The sequence below is a fragment of the Trichosurus vulpecula genome, chromosome 8 (assembly GCF_011100635.1).
Source record: "Trichosurus vulpecula isolate mTriVul1 chromosome 8, mTriVul1.pri, whole genome shotgun sequence".
Classification (NCBI taxonomy): Eukaryota; Metazoa; Chordata; class Mammalia; order Diprotodontia; family Phalangeridae; genus Trichosurus; species Trichosurus vulpecula.
The window spans coordinates 52,144,628-52,161,421 of NC_050580.1; the positions used below are offsets into that span (position 1 = coordinate 52,144,628).

Sequence of the window (16,794 nt, forward strand, 5' to 3'; positions counted from 1 at the left end):
GAAACAACAGTGAATTTCCACTAGGGAGAAAATTCTCGGCAGCCTCAGATGCTCAGACCATCACAGGTCACGAGGTGGACAATCTAAGAAGCTAGAGAATACAGAGAAAGCCTGCTACAGAGTGGCCCCTGAAGGATCTTCCTCTGCTCTGTATTGTGGCACACACAAACACAATACTCAACACTATGGCCTGGAAGTTTCCTTAGAGGAGTTTTTAAGCAGGAAAAGGCTCCATCAAGAAACACCCAGGCTGGAGTTGAGCATGCTCTCCAGCCTTCACTTCAGAGACATAAAAGCACACTGCAACATGGGACCTTCTCTACTGTCAGGACCGTATACCTCTTCAGGACTATTGGAACAGCAATGGATGGGTTCTTTCTCAGGCCATCAATGATGTCAGCTGCTTTATCAGCATAGATCCTCTGGAGAGCTTTTCGATGAATCACCTCAGAGGAGCCACCCAGAGTGTTGTCTAAGCGGAATTTGGCCTGCTCCTCAGCAGACAAGCGTGAAAGTTTCTTCTGAATTGTCTCTAGGACCCGGATGGTTGCCAGATTAGTTTCTAAGACCACATCAAGCTAAGGAAGAACAGAAAAAAAAAAAGTGAATGTACACTTACTACCAGAGTTCTATATGCCTCTAGTGATAGACATCCCATGACTAGAACTATCACCTTTTCTTGAATATTAAACATCTTTCTTTGAAACACATCAAAAAAATAGGACACTAAAATCAAATCTTACAGATTTCTTTTTTAATCCATTGGCTCACTCATATTTAGCCCTGACCTACATATAATGAATTCATGCAATACAGAATAAAAGCAACAACAATTAACATTCTCAAGTATAGTTTTTACCCTATTTCAGCACATATTAACAACATTTACTTTAGGACCAGACTGATTTGCTTGCACACACTGTGCAATGGAGCTGTGAATTCATGGCAGGACAAGGACCTGACCATCACCTTTCTACCTTCATTTGGCTCTAGAACATAAAACACTGGAGTCAGGTGGGTCGCAAAATTGTACTTCACCAAAGCTGTCCCTACACATTCCCTAAATATGTAACAAACCTGTCTCATGCTACACACACACACACACACACACACACACACACCCCTTCTCTCCTTACCAACATAATTCTCCCCACTAGTCAAAAACTGCCAAAAGGACAACCATTGAGGAGGATGTGTTCATTAGCACAAATAAATCGGGTTCCCTTCCTAGCAACTGAATCCAACAAATATTAACTGCCCATTAGTTGCAGGGAGGACACTGCACCAGACACTAGGGGTAAAAAACGAAAAGTTTGAGTTTTTAAAAGTGTTAAAGAACTGCAAAGCTCCCTTTTTAACTTTGTATATTCTGACTGACTGAGACACTTTGAATGCTTCTTAAAAGCAACACCACCTTCTAACAGTTAATCTCCTAGTGTTGGATACAGTGGGTGTCCCAGAAGTTTAAGGGCAGTCTAGAGCTTTACTAAGCCAAGACACCCTGTGTGAGCAGTGATATAGTAAAGAATGACAGTCACTGCAGTGCCCCTATGCAGAGTACTTCCCCAGACAAGCAAACTCCCACTGTCTGCCCTACACCCCAAAGCATAGGAGCATTGGAGAGGTCCTTGTAAACTGAGCAGGTAACTCTCTCTCCAGCTTGCAACTCCCCAGCAGGCAGGGCCTCCAGGCTTTGAAAACAAGCCGTGAAGCAAACAGGAAAAAGTAGTATTTTACACAAAACAGGAATTACATCTGCATTTAAAAATGGCTATTTTAAAAAGCCATTCCTGTTGTTGAGGACCTCCACCTATCAATGCCAACACACATTTTTCCTTGCTATTTAAAGTCTTTGAGAGTTGTCTGGAGCTCAGAGGTCACTGAGGGGGCTTAATCAAGGGCTGTATCTCCAGGATGGATCATAGACATGATTTGAACCCAGGACTTTCCACAGCACTGGCATGCTCTAATATTTTATACTTTAACACAAATACCAAAGGGGAAAGGGATGTACAGTGGGGCAGAGCCTGGACCTCAGAGTCAAGAGACTCAAGTCCACCTCAGACAGAAGCTAGCTATGTGACCCTAGCCATATCATTCGACCTCTTTTACCTTCAGTTTTTCTTCATCTATCAAGTGGGGCATCACCCTGCCATGGCTGGTGCAAAGATCAAGTGAGACAATACATGAAAATTGCAATATAAATGTTAGCTATTATTACTGAATCCAAAGCCAAATTTCTTTAGTTTACCAGCATACTGCCTCTAATGTACAAAATGGAAATATAAAATAATTCTAATATACACTTAAACAGAAATATTTACCAGTTTTGACAATTATAATATATGCATCCTAATATTTAGGGGCAAAAACTGTTGCAGCTTTGTTGACCTTGGTAAACTCTGGAGAAACTATTGTTGACACTGGTAAACTATTCCTACACTAGGTACTTTTAAAAAGACCTCAAGATAGAAGACTATACCCCACAAAATGATGACGATTTCTACCTCTCTTCCTTTATTTTCACCATAGTTTTCTACTTCCTCACCAACTTTAATATAAACCCCTTCATTCTTCTTTGAATAAGAGTTTCAAATTTAAACTTCAGAAATACAAAAAAAGAAGTTCTGAACTCTCAGCTCACCAGCCTCACCAAGATGCCCGCTTTAAGCAGCTCAAAGAAGGGGGCAGGAGATAGAGGGGAGAGGAAGAGGCACAGAAGGCAAGATCCAACTGCTGGACCCAATCTTGCCATTTACAACCCAAACATGCTGCTTCCAGATCAAGCTTTCAGTGCCCCTACTCCCCACAACTTCAGAACCCCAAGCTAGGTGAAACCATACCTCAAAGCGTTCATCCTCGCATCTATAGATATGTTCTTCATACTGTGTCTTCTTCGAGCTGACAAAAGTGGAATCCTCGGACCACGACGGGAAGGATACCCAGGTATCGTTTAAAACCTTTTGGGGAAAAGCGTGGAGAATTTTTTTTAAAGAGCTTTCATTATAGCCAGTTCTTTGAATTCCAAAAGTGTTACATTAACTAAATAAAGCAAGACTTTAAACTTCCTCCTACCCTTATAAATATTCTTCCTTTTAAAAAATATGGCCTCACTACTACCCAAGATAAAATAGCCCAATAATTTCTAAGTGACTAAGAGAGTACACACGTCATGTGGGAGAGTCATCATGTCTTGGTTTTTCTCCCCTATTGCTTTCATTTTTAACAGTTATTTGTTATGACTTCCAACCAGAATTGTGTTTATAAAAGGATACTAGCTAATAACAAGAGAATCAATTTTCCATCAAGACAGTTTCTCTCTCTTGGGAGTTTCTGGTTTCCTTGGTCCAAACATCCAATTTAGACATTTAGCACTCTAGGAGCCTGAAGATGCAAGGTGGATCGGGCTGTCGCCTCTTACCTCCTTACACAGTGGCGTCCGCCCTGTGCATTTGGGCTGCTGGTAGCTCTTAGGCAAAGCTCGGTAGCTTGACCCCAACCTTTTACAGGAGGCGTAATCTATCTCCATAGCAATGCCCTCTGTGGCACGTTCTTTTGGAAAGGTCTCCAGGTGAACAGACTCCTTATACCCCAGAAAATTCTTAAACCATGTGAACAATTCTGGGAATTTCCTAAAGAAACAAAGCCCCACCCCCACCAGAAAAACAGTCAAAAACAGCTGTACTTGAAAGCATCAAGGCTTTGTTTCCAAAAGGAAGAACCACAACATATCAGAAGTCTTCTCCAGTTCTGCTTCTAGCCACTTCTCAATACCCAAACCAGCAAGAAGCCATCCTTGTGCAGCTCTGTCATTCTAGGCTAACAGAGAAAGGTGACCTGAGAAAAAAGTTGGGCTGAAAATGGACCATGACTCTAGATCACAAGTGAAAAGCAGGAAAAAGCCTACTGAAAAGTGTTCTGTTTTCCTTACATGAAATTTAATTTTAAAAAGTTTATATCCTCTCTTGTTCAAGGCAACATCAGGTCAAGTGCTGCCAATGTTCATGTAATTCTTGAGACCCAAGAATGAAATGACTGACCAGGTCTCTACCAACACTCAGCACCGGACTGGGGGTCAAGGGGCTGAGGTCTTGAACCTAGAACCTGACGTGAGTGAAACGCTAAACCTGGCAGGGACACTTTTCTTATCTAGAGAACGAAGAGGTTGGACAAGGTGAGTTTTACAATTCTCTTTAGCTTTAGCACTCTTTGGTACCCCCACCCCTTGCAGTGAGAGTTAGCTCCTGGGCCCCAGTCCCCTTCACTCACCCCAGGAAAGGAGAGACAAGCTGCACAAGCTCTGGCCTCGAGATGACCTCTTGGTTAAAGATGACCAGACAGCGCAGGAAATTCTCATAGGCTTCGGTACTCCGCAAGGCCTTCCGGACCTTCAAGAAATGGGAGAGGGTAATGGTGAAAACAGGGAGGGACACACGCTGAAAGGGCTCCCACAATGCTGTGGGTGCCATTCTCAGTGTGCAACACAAAATCTCACGCTGATTATCCAGACAGAAGCCCACAGCAGGAACCTCAGAAATAACAGCACTCTGGACCAAGTTGCTTCAGTCCCCTGGCCTTATATTGGCCTTGTACAGTGGCAATAAACAGCCGACAGCTGTAGGCTGCACAGGAGATGGTGCAGGCTGGATCCAGGGAGTGACTGCCTCATAGAAGAGCACACATAGGAGTGAAAGAGCACAAGCACTCTACCTACCTTCTGGAGCCCATGACAAGCAATCCACCAGATGTTGACAGCTGCCCGGCAGGGAGGGGCTATCACAACATTACAGGATTGATCCCAGATCCCCTTAGGCTAAGGTGTATTATGTACTATTGCCAACAATTCTCACAATGACTATACTGCTGATGACATGAGGAAACTACAAGGGGGGGGAAGGGAGTCAGACAAAGTAAGAAATACAACCTGAGGAGTTCTCTATACCACAGCATAGCTTTTCCTAAGACCCCTCAAGGTTAGAGCTAACAAATCCTGATTTTAGGCATATCACCTCAACCTACCAGAAGCCATGAAAAGGTCAACTTTCTAAAGGTCAAATACACCAACAATTAGAGGATTACAAAGTCACCCATCTCCAACAGATGGGATTTTACAGACATCACAACTTGTTTGGGATTTTCATAATGGAGAATTCTTAATGTAATTGCAAAATCACACCTAGGTATTTTAAACAGCTTCTACTATCAGTGAATAAGAGAAGACCTATATCTAGGTGCAAATGATTTCACACGCACAACCCCGAAAACAACTGAATGGTCAAGGTAGTTCTAACAGATCTGTAGGTAACACAATAAAAAGTGTGACCAAACAAAAAGACCAGGTGAATGACCCCTGCCCCAAACCCACTGGAGTTTTTCTGTGTGTGTGTGTGTGTGTGTGTGTGTGTGTGTGTGTGTGTGTGTGTGTGTGTGTGAATCTTCTTCGGGTAGAAGACTGGCATGTTACATATGCTGTCAGGTACTTCTATTATAGGTTGGTTTTATTACATCTGAGTGGTGGTTCAATGATTATTGGGGTTGAGGGGCATGGGAGCTGATATTCAGAAATCTTTTATTATACCACAATCATCAATGAAACCAGAAAAAAAATGTGCTACCATTAAACAAACTGGACATGACACAAACTTCAATCCATCTATACATTCCTCACCTTTTCAAAGAACAAGGATTCAGTTCCTACACCATGTTTGCTGGCTTCTGCCAAGGGCTGGTCCTTTAAGCTTAATAGTTTGGGTTTCTTCTGCAAAAAGAAAGATAAATCATATGATTAAGAAACTAAGGAGATAAGAGCCCATTCTCCTTGCACATTCAGGGTTCCATCTCTATCTTCAACTAGCATGGAGAAAACAATCCAAGGAACCCTTTCTCTGCCTCAGTACTCTAAAGCTTTACTTAATTTCATTTCAGTCCACCAGCTTTCTTCTTCAATAAAATGTTTCATTTCCCCAATTTTCATCTCCGCAAACTGCTGTGATCCTACTGTGATGTTTAAAATACTGCTTTCTTCTTTTAAAGATTTCTTTAGTTTTTCCACAAACAGGTAGATTATCACAAAATAGGAAAAAACTGACAAAGATTACCAACTCTTTTGGAAGGGGGAATAATACCCATACAGGCTAATTAGAGATTACTTAATCTAAGGATTCTCTTTGAAGAGAATGCTAATCCAACCCAAAGCCATGATAATGTCATGACAACATATGTAACCCTACACACAACAAACAAATTCAACCTTAAAGAAAAACTGTTCCCCAACTACGTGTTATAAGATACCTAAATGATGGAAGAAGAATCACGCATATGGAACCATAGCACAACAGACAAGAGGAACCACAAGTCAATGAACAGGTTTTAAAAAGACAATCCATAACTAAAGCAAAAATATATTTAATTACAAGGGAAAGTCAGTGGAAGAATTTCCAGCATCTAGTTCTTAGTGAAGAATAAACTACCTTACTCCTAAGTATAGAAAAACCCTAAACTGCATCAGGAAAAGAAAAATGGAGTTACAAACCACTAAGACAGGCCAAAGCTCCCACATGAGGGGGTGACAGAGAATGGGAGGAGACTTTGCTGATCTAATTACTGCCACACTGGAAATTAATACAGAAGGGCAGATAGCCAAAACAAAGACTACATACAAACAATGTTCAATGTTCAATTTGACTGATGTCATGGAAATTATATTAAAATACACTAAAATAAAACACAGATACAGGAAAAGCAGCAGCTCAGAGCTATCCCTGGGTTCAAGCCCTGTCCCTGTAACATATTGGCTCTGTGATCCCGGGCATGGCATCTGACTCTCAGAATGCAAGCAGTTCATTTAGACTATAAACTACAGAGTTGTTCATCTATGCTGATAGAGGGAGTCTCTCATGCTGATGAGCTCAATCACAGGTCTGTCCCCAACATAAATGACACTTCTTCACTTGGTCTCAGTCCAGGGAACATCTGATCACCCACTTCTCTGAATGCCTGCCACCTAGAAGGAAACCCTGACACAGAGCCAGAGAAGGGGTGGCTGACCTCACCTTCACAGGGGGAGTAGTGCCAGTCCCAGAGTGGCGGCGGATCTGACAGCCATTCTGGCTGGGTCTTTGCTGCTTGTTGTTCAGCTGGGGTTTCTTCACAGTGCCTCCATGATCATTCCTCACAGACTCAACCTTCTCCGCCGTTGTCTTACTTAATAGCTGATTAAGACACAGATTATCAGAGAACTCCCATTTTTTGGAGGGGTGGGGAGTTGGTTGTTGCTAATTCCAGGTGACCTCTGAATGCTACTCTGCCATTTTTCTGTAAACCAATCTACAGGCATTTCTACACCAAGTTTAATTTTAAAGTCTATCACTGAATCTAAATGCCCTCCAAACCCCCTTTACTGGACCAAGAAACTACCCAGACCATGAGATTGTCTGTTGCTCCCTTAAACACCCATACCCACTGTGTCATTCCTAATGCAAAGCACTCACCACGGAGCTATTGGCATCAGGGAGGAACTGCCCAAACTCTGACAGGAGGTCTTCCTGATTCTTAAACAGACGGGCCACCTGCGCATACACCTCCTGCTCTGTCAGGGCTGGCGTGTAATTCCCTCCAGCTTCCTTGGCGTTCCGTTGCTCCTTCTGTCACAAGAGAGGAAGGGAAGCCTGAGCTCCATGTCTGACATGCTTGTATCACACACATTTCCAGACTCTGACCTTATCACCTCAACTATCTTCTCAGGGGAGGGACGAAGCTGACCTTCTTGGCTCTGGCTCTCCTGAGGGTTGCTCAGTCATCAAGATGAGAACAATGGTGAATGGCAGCCCCTTAAAAATTAGGGCAGGCATTCCCAATGCCCATGAGTTCACAATCAACTGACAAAAACCTACACATGGAATTTTTTTCCTTATTCCACTATTAACTGTACTATACAAGTGACACTCTAGACCTCCTAGGTATATAAATATCCATTTCATACAGAATCAGGCTTTAAAATCTTTCATTCAATTGCTTCAAGACAATTATATCACAGAAAAAAATCTGGCTTAAATATGTTAAGCAGAGTTATTGACTGATAATTTTGAGAAAGAGTCAAGGGATATTTAACATGGTTTACATAAGTAGGATACTCTTAGAGGACATTCTGGTTAAGGCACATTAACAAGACAGCTCTTACCTGATATGTGTGCAAAATTTCCAGAAATGCTTTATAGATATCTGGCTGACCCTGGAATCTATTCTTAATCTTGTTAACATAGTTGATGGCATGATTAAACTCCACAGGCTGATTGTTCTGCAAGGATGGGGCAGTTCCCAGGGAGATTGTCACAGGTGTGTGAGGCTGCACTGGTGGAGAACGTGGTGAAGCATATGGTGGGAGGGGAGGTGTCTGCTGACTGGCTGGAGCATGTGCTTGGAGCTGGGATGGCTGAAAAGAAAGTATTTTCCCCCTTAGGAATAGGAATGATGTGATTCAAATAGGCTGACCACACCAGTGGAGAAAGAATATGCTTCCAGATAAACATATCATTTATTCACTCTTGGTATGCTGTACACATATCCTAACACAAGAGGGTTGGTTTTTTTTGCAAAGTTGGGGAGAGGAAGGAGAGAAATAATGATTTCGTTAGTATAAGAAAATTCCAGAAGAAATTTCATACATCAATACAGATAAGGTACTATCCCAGAATGTAGTGTTATAAGGTTGCCTGGGGCACTAAGTTGGTTAAATAACTTGACCAGGGTCACACAGCTAGTCTGTATCAAAGGACTTAAACTCAGGCCTTTCTGAAGGTCAGCTCTCGGGCCTACTCTGCCACCATGTTACCTCTTAAAACTTTCAGGATCTAGTCAGTCAAAATTTGGGAGAAACAAGGATAAAAAACCTCTCAAAGTAGACTGTTCTTCATTTATCTAAATCAAAGATCTATGATTTCTTCAGGGCAGGATAACCTTTATGACTTCTCGACAAAGCCCTGGGAAGATGCCTAAGGCTCACAGGGGTTAAATGCCATGGCCATAGTGGCACAGGGAGAGAGAGTATCTCAGGCTGGATTTGAACCCCAAGCCCAGCACTATGTCTACTCTGCCACATTACCTCCGGGTTCTCTGTAGATTCTATGTTTTATTTTTCAAATGAAAAAAAAAAAAAAACCTTTCTATAGGTTTTCGTGTACTAAGTTGAACTATTCCATAGGAAAAGAACCACAGGGTATGGTACATTGAACTATAAACAAATTACTTACATCCACAATTTCAGACATTTTTTAATGACCTCTTTACCAAAGTGTTATGAGAACTGAGAGAAGATGTTTCAAAGACATTTCTCTGACATGGATGGAATGTTCCCAAGTCCTCACCTTGCTGATTTTGGCAGGTGGCGGCTGAGGAGCTGGCTGTGCAGGGGTCGGGGTGGACTGGGCTGACGGCTGGGAAGGATGCTGGGGCTGGGTTTGAGGTTGAGGCTGGATGCCATGGGTGGGAATCTGGTGAACTTGGCCAGGAGTTGTCACATTCACCATATCGTTGGTCTGCACCTCAATTTTATAGCCAGGGGGTAAAAAGGTATTAAAGCCCATAATCAAGTCAGGGTGGCCTTTGAATAGCTGTGACACCCGACTAATCACTCCTGGAGTATCAATACTGAAAAGAAGAAAAAAATATTACAAATTACTTAAGAACCACCCAGAGACCACACATGTGACACACACCAAGATGAACATAATTTCTCTGAAATCCACTATAAAGGAACAGATTTTTCCAATATAGAACCTGGTGAAGAGGTCAACCCCAAATGCTTCATTCTTCAAAGCAAGGGAAGAGTCTAGATCAGGAACTCATTTTTAAGAAGCTCAAATTACTGCTTGGGCAATTTCATATACATGTGTGTTGCGTATATAACATATATACCATATACTACACTATAAACACTGCAGAATTTAATTTCTATTTCACACATATTAGTATTTTGTGTTAGAAGAACACCAAAGAGTCTTAAATTCTTTTTTGGAGTAATTTAGATCAATCTCAATGTGGATTTCTCTCAGAAGAGAGGAAAATTCAATGAAAATTTTCAGGAGAAAGAGAAAGTGCTCATCACTCGACTTGCCCCACTATTCCACGGAAGAACCTTGCACTAATGGAGATCCAAACCTACAGAATCCTCCCATATCGCAAAAAATAACATTTCATCCTCAAACACTCACATCTAAACATCAGACATCAGGACAGCTGTAAATGCCTTTTTACCTTTGAGATTTAAATTCCTTCATGATGTCCAGGAAATCATTGTAGACCTGAGGCTGACTACCAAACTGCAGCTTTACCTGGTCAAGATAGGATAGAGCATCCTCCACCTGCAAACACAAATCCTAAAATTATCCATCAAAAAAATTAATCCATAAGCTATATAGTAATTTCTTCAGTAAAAAATAACTCAAAATATTTAAAAACCTAGAAAATAAATGGAAAACTCAGTATAAAAACATAAATATTAAGAATATCACATATTTCAAGATCTTAAATAATTAAGGAATCATGGGGGCAAGCCCCCTTTCTGAAAACATGAGTCAAAAGACAAACTGTTTTTCTCACATAAGTAAAACATTCAACAGAACATTTTAAGAAAGCATGGCATAATGCAAAGAATGTTGAATTTGAAGTTCAAGAACCTAGATCCCCAGTCCAGGGATTTTTCAGTACTAGCAGAGCTGAGATCTCAAAGCTGTGCGTGGTCCTTTCAATGCAGCCTGTCACCTGTTCTCTAACTCTATCCATACCTTCCAGAACATCCTTCACAGTGTACTGGAAGGCATCCTCAATATGTTTTGGCAATGTGTGTGGACACTAGTGGAGTACATAAGCTACTCATTTATTATTCCTCACTTTCATTACACGGTTAATTCACTAATTATCTGACCATACATTTCTGATATTCTGATTAGCCTAATGATTTCTTCACAGGTAATATGTTGCAACCTCATATCTACCATGTGCCTCTGTGGCTAGTTATTGTCTTTTATTTTTTGGGGGGGTGGGGGGAAGGCAGAGCATTTGGGGTTAAGTGACTTACCCAAGGTCACACAGCTAGTAAGTGTGTCAAGTGTCTGGGGTTGCATTTGAACTCAGGTCCTTCTGACTCAAAGGCTGGTACTCTACTCACTGCACTACCTAGCTGCCCCCTAGTTATTGTCTTTTAATTCAATTCAGGAAACACTTGAGTTTGCGAAAACTTTTGCGAAAGACTTTTTAAAAAATCAAGATAAATCACATAATGAAATAAAGGAGACCAAGAGGGTCTTTAAATGACTTCACCTCAGAGAACACCTGATTTCCCTATCAAGCAGAGAGACAGCAGCCAAGGAAAAACCAGATTAGAATATAAACTCATTTGTAAACTCCTACAGAGCAAAATGGCATTAGACTATGAGCAGTATTGGCTCCTAAAGGTCTAAGACCATTGAGAAGGTTTATGCTGATGGTGACAGTTTTGAGAAGTGGAATTAATTCTGAAGAGTATTTGAAAAATAGGAGGATACATGATGGAAAATGCCATCCACATCCAGAGAAAGAACTATGGAATCAGGATGCAGAGTGAAGCAGACTCTTTTTCTCTTATGTTTTTTTTTTCTTTTCTCATGGTTACTACCATTCATTATAATTCTTCTATGCGACATGACATTTGAAAATGTGTTTAATAGGAACATATGTGTACAGCACATATCGGTTTGCACGCCATCTTGGGTAAGGAGGGAGGAGGAAAGGGGAGAAAATTTAAAACTTATGAAAATGAATGTTGAAAACTGAAAATAAATATTTAACAAAAAATAAAAGGATATCAAAGTCTTGGTAAAAGTCTCAGACATTGTTATCACTACCCCAGAAGAGAAGGGCAATAACTAAATCTATCCTCTCTCCATGGACTGAAAACATCCTCCATGAAGATTTGAGAGAAGCAAGCAGCCTTCTGCAAATAATGCTCTTTGGGAGATGATAATTTTGTAAGTAAATCCCACTGTTTATTTGTTGATATTTTTTAAAATACCTTTAAAACAAATGAAGGAACTGCTATTTCCTTCTACTACTGAGACTCCTGACTCACTCCCACCTGGCCACTCCTCCTCCTTCCTCGCTCCCTTAGCTGCCTCTACCTCAATCCCCAGAGCTAAGAATAGTGAATCCAGTTGGGATGGGGCCACCCAGCCTTCCCTTCCAACCTTTCCCAAGGAGTAAGTGAGATGTCTCCTGGCCAAAAATGTTCCCCAGGGCCTTCAGCAACCCTTTTCAGAAGATAGAAAGTCCACAGCCTTGAACTGGCCCTAGCCCTAGTGCACATGAAGTTGTATGGGGAAGGTGGGTAACTATGAACATTAAGCCTCCCTCTAGTAAGTGGAGGAATAGAGATATGGATGGAACTCTCCACAATGATGAAAGGTGGACTAGAATTGAGGGTGATAGTCCTCACTCTGGCTGAAATCAGATTAGTTTGGAGGTGATGGTATAAAATCAAGGGGGAGGGCCCCCTTCACTTTGGCCCCAGGATGGAGGGCAGGGTAGGACATCCCCTTTCCCTTTTCTGCAACTCACTACTACCCACCTGGCTATACTTTCTAAAAAAGGCAACTATCCTTTCCCCAACCCCTCCTTGAAAAGATACATGTTGATCATGTGCAAAAAGTAAATGAAAATTAAAAATCTGTTATAGTAAGAATTTGGTGAGCTGAATTAAAAAATAAATGAAAGATACATTTTTATCTGAGATATATTCTTATTCAAATGAGGAATATAAGCAAATACAAAAAAATAAGATTAACTCAGATTACTTGAATTTGCAAAGTTTCTGCACAAATAAAGTTAATGCACCTAGGGTAACAGGAAAAACAGTTGAATGGGGAAAAAAATCTTTGTATCAAGTTTCTCAGATAAGTGTTTGTTATCTAAGATACATAGGACAACCAGCAGATATAGAGGACCCAAAACTATTCCCTCACAAAACCGTTCAAACGATATGAACACACAGTTCTCAAAAGAAATGTAACATTTTAACAACCAAATTACTAATAACAGGAGAAATACAAAACCAAACAACCCTGAGATTTCATTTCACACCCAGTAAATTGGCGAAAGTGACAAAAGATGGGAATAGTCAATGTTGGAGGAACTATGGGAAGATGGGCACACTGGTACATTACTGGGGAATTGTAAATCAGTAAATCATTTTGGAAAGCAATTTGGAATTATGAAAATAAAATAACTAAACTATCCTTTGACCTAAAGGTTTCACTACTCACCATATACACCCCAAGGAGGTCACTGATGAAAAATATGAATATGGTAATTACAAAAGCATGGAAAGACTTACATAATTTGACATGAAGTAAATTAAACCGAACCAAAAAACATACATAGTGACTTCAAAAAGTAAACGGCAAGGTAAACAACCACAATCAAAAAATGAATGTCTGCAAAATTATAAAGAAAAAGTATGGCAACAAAAAACAGATATGTGAAGATACCTCCACATCCACTCTTTTATAGAAGTGGAAGGTCCAAAGGTGTGAAATATTGCATATATTTTTAGATTTTTTTCAATATTCTCATTGGCTTTACCAATTACTTTTCTCTTCCTCCTTCTCTTTCTTTAAAAAAATTATTCTTTGTTATACGGGAAAGCTCTTCAGGAGGAGAAAGAGAGACAAGGGGAAATTTAGGCAACATAAAAAAGGCAAACAAATATTCATCAAAATTTATTTTAAAAAATCATCAATATAGCATGTGGCAGTCCCTTTTAAAATCTGCAAGTCTTATGCTAAGGTATCACCTAAACATAGGTTTAAAAAGAGGGAACCTAGGGAATCATCCTCATTTCCCAGTTTCCTTAAGTTTTTCTTAGTGGTGTCCATACATATCATTAATTGTTATAAAGCAGCTATGGTGTGAAAAGAGCAATGAATTTGGAATCTGAAGACCCAGGTTCAAAATGTGACTCTAATGCTGAATATTTGTGTGCCCCCAAGCAAAGTATTTAATAAAAAGAGGTTGTCAACAGAGCGATACTACATATCCTGTAAGGCTCCTTCCAGGTTAAAATTTATAATCCACTTCATATAAACATCTGAAATGCTAGTATTAAAGTGTTGGCAAAGAATGTACATGTGCTCACATATCTTTCATTGGTTTCCTTATCCAATAGTTTATAAATAATTGAAAAACTGTCATTAGTAACTTGGATGATGGAACAGGAAGCTCATTCAGTTTGTGAAAGGCAACTAAGTGGAAGTGTTAATTCCTTGAGAAAAAAGAATAAAATCCAAAGTGATATGAATAGAGAGGGACAATCTATGACATACAAAGATGGTGCCAATGAGTACGTTATATTATGTAAATTGTAAAAAATACAATTAAAGTGGAAATCCCCATGCAGAAAATACATGATAGAAAATGCTCTCTGTAAACTTGGCAAGAAAGGAAATACAATATGTCTCTTTAAAAAGCAAAAATGAAATGGATTTCACTAAAATTTAACATGGATAAACAGTTAGGAAAATCCTTCCCCATCACATAAAAGCACTGATCAAAATCCTGTAAGTACTGCACTTGTCTGGAATCCCCAACTGGAAAGAGGAACAATATAAACTTAGTAATCTGGAACTGATAATGAATTTGATTTTTGAGAGGACTTCAGCAGGAGACTAAGAACTTGAAAATCCTAGAGTTTAATGAAGAGTAGAAGGAATGTCAACTAATATCATTTAAACAGTAATGAATATTTTGCTGACATGAAAAAAAAATAAGTAAAAGAAAAATAATAACCCAACACCCCCCCATTAAATCTTTAATACATTTTCTTTTCCAAAGAGAGAAAAAAAAACATAAGATAGCATAGACACAATTGACTCCTGAAATATTTGAATGTTCTCATAGACCTCCATTTCTAACATCTTCTAACATGCCTTTGTGGCATGGGAAGCGACCCGTATTCTCAAAGGCCACACTGTTAAGGCAGGCTCTTGCAGGGTCTACCAAGATGGCAAGGCCTCAATCACGAGCCTGATGATGGGCTATGTGTCACTTGAAAACAAGCCTAATAAACATAAAGAGCTTCATCTCCAGAAGGTTAGCCACAGAAAATCATAAAGACCAGATGCTATTGAATAGAACGGATAAGAACTGTATCAATGGAAGGACAACCCAGAGATGAAATCAAGAAGCTTGGAATATTTCAGTATTCTCATGGAATATTCCTTTGTTATAAATTCCACAAACATATAACACAAAACATATATAAGCATATAACACAACCCGACAGCCTTGTATAGCATCAGTAACACTGAACTATATCACACAACATTAATGTAGAAACAGTCACAATCAATCACATGGGCACAATCTAATATCGGCATCATAATGTTGGCCTTACCCACATTATTTATTCATAGCATTAGAGATTTGACAAACCTCACCAAGACATATAATGAACTAGGTCACATGAGATATGAATGAGACAGAAGGTAATGGACTAAAACTTCATTTAGGCGGATCACCGTTTCACCTAACAATTTTTTGGACAGAATTTTTGAGACTAATTATGTCAGTCATCATCAAAATTTTGAAATGAACAAGGCAGGTAGGAAGTACTCTTCAAATAATGTGCTTCACATTAAGCACAGTCTATTCAATTATCTGAGTTGAGACAAATGAACTGATCTAGAATTCTTAGACTTCACAACCATCTATGTTCTCTGCCTACCTAAGAAACTTACTTAGACCAATATAAAAATAAATTTGCATTGCCTAAGCACACACACCCCCTTCAAGGAAGGGATTAGAAACATGCCAATAAGAATGCCAAAGGCTTAAACATTTACCAGAGTTGATTCCGTTGAAAGGGGGCATCTCACATCAGGAACATCATGATTAAGCCAGATTTTTAATCATTTATATTATAATCGGTATATTTTTTGTATATTATAACAAGCAATTATGTAATAAGTCGATTTTAGTGACTTCATTATAATAAGCAATTATAACAGTCACTTTTCCCTTCAAATGGGATTAAATAGATAACATGAAAAAAAAAACACTCGGGCCTCAGGTATTGTTTATAGTAAGACGGAATTTTCAAATGACAAATTGACATTTTGTACTTCATTAAATTCATATTCCTTATATGCAGAGAGAAAAGTCAGAGATTCCCAAATCTGAAGTGACGATGTGATATACAATTCAGAGATGTGATACTCGAGTCAGGTAACCCCAGAGCTCAACCTTTGGCTTTGTGAACATAATGCACTTCTGCTCCAAGAAAAGCTACAGTACCCTCAGGAGAAGAGATGCAAATATTAACACTTCATTCACAGTTATAGTTTTCCTCTAAAACTTGACAAGGATTCCTTAAAAAAGAAACGTGATTTATTTATCAAGAATGAACTCTGTGAAGCCAACCAGTTGGTTCTCAAGATTCCAAGACAGCAGTAGGATTTACATTGTTACCCTGTATCATCATAGAACATCTATTATAAAAACTCATCAAACATGTTCTGTTGAGGATTCAGAGCTAAAGCTTCAGTTTAAGTTTCCAACAAGTGAGTAAAAATGTTTTAACAAGCTATTATAAATGATGTACAATGTTGCTACTGCCAATGCTATAATTATACTTTTCCTAGTGAAAACAGAATTCAAGAAACAGGAATTTGTATACTGAGAGATTGTTAACTAAAGCCAACTTGACTAGAATTACAATGATGAACTTTATTTCCAAGAAAATAATGCAAACATTAGTCTGAAGTCCCT

The 16,794-nt window shown here is 39.5% G+C and overlaps 1 protein-coding gene across 3 annotated transcripts in view; it reads right to left on the minus strand.

The window, feature by feature from the left end:
* The window catches only part of SIN3A (SIN3 transcription regulator family member A), an 83,565-nt gene that overhangs the window by 16,497 nt on the left and 50,274 nt on the right, over positions 1-16,794 (minus strand). For all 3 annotated transcript variants that reach the window (XM_036734998.1, XM_036734995.1, XM_036734997.1), the window contains exons 4-13: positions 10,252-10,358; positions 9,363-9,645; positions 8,180-8,431; positions 7,491-7,643; positions 7,053-7,211; positions 5,669-5,758; positions 4,270-4,388; positions 3,422-3,632; positions 2,844-2,960; positions 340-578 (exon numbers count right to left, since the gene is read on the minus strand). In XM_036734998.1, coding sequence (XP_036590893.1) covers positions 340-578; positions 2,844-2,960; positions 3,422-3,632; positions 4,270-4,388; positions 5,669-5,758; positions 7,053-7,211; positions 7,491-7,643; positions 8,180-8,431; positions 9,363-9,645; positions 10,252-10,358 — 1,730 coding nt within the window. The remainder of the gene's footprint in view (positions 1-339; positions 579-2,843; positions 2,961-3,421; positions 3,633-4,269; positions 4,389-5,668; positions 5,759-7,052; positions 7,212-7,490; positions 7,644-8,179; positions 8,432-9,362; positions 9,646-10,251; positions 10,359-16,794) is intronic.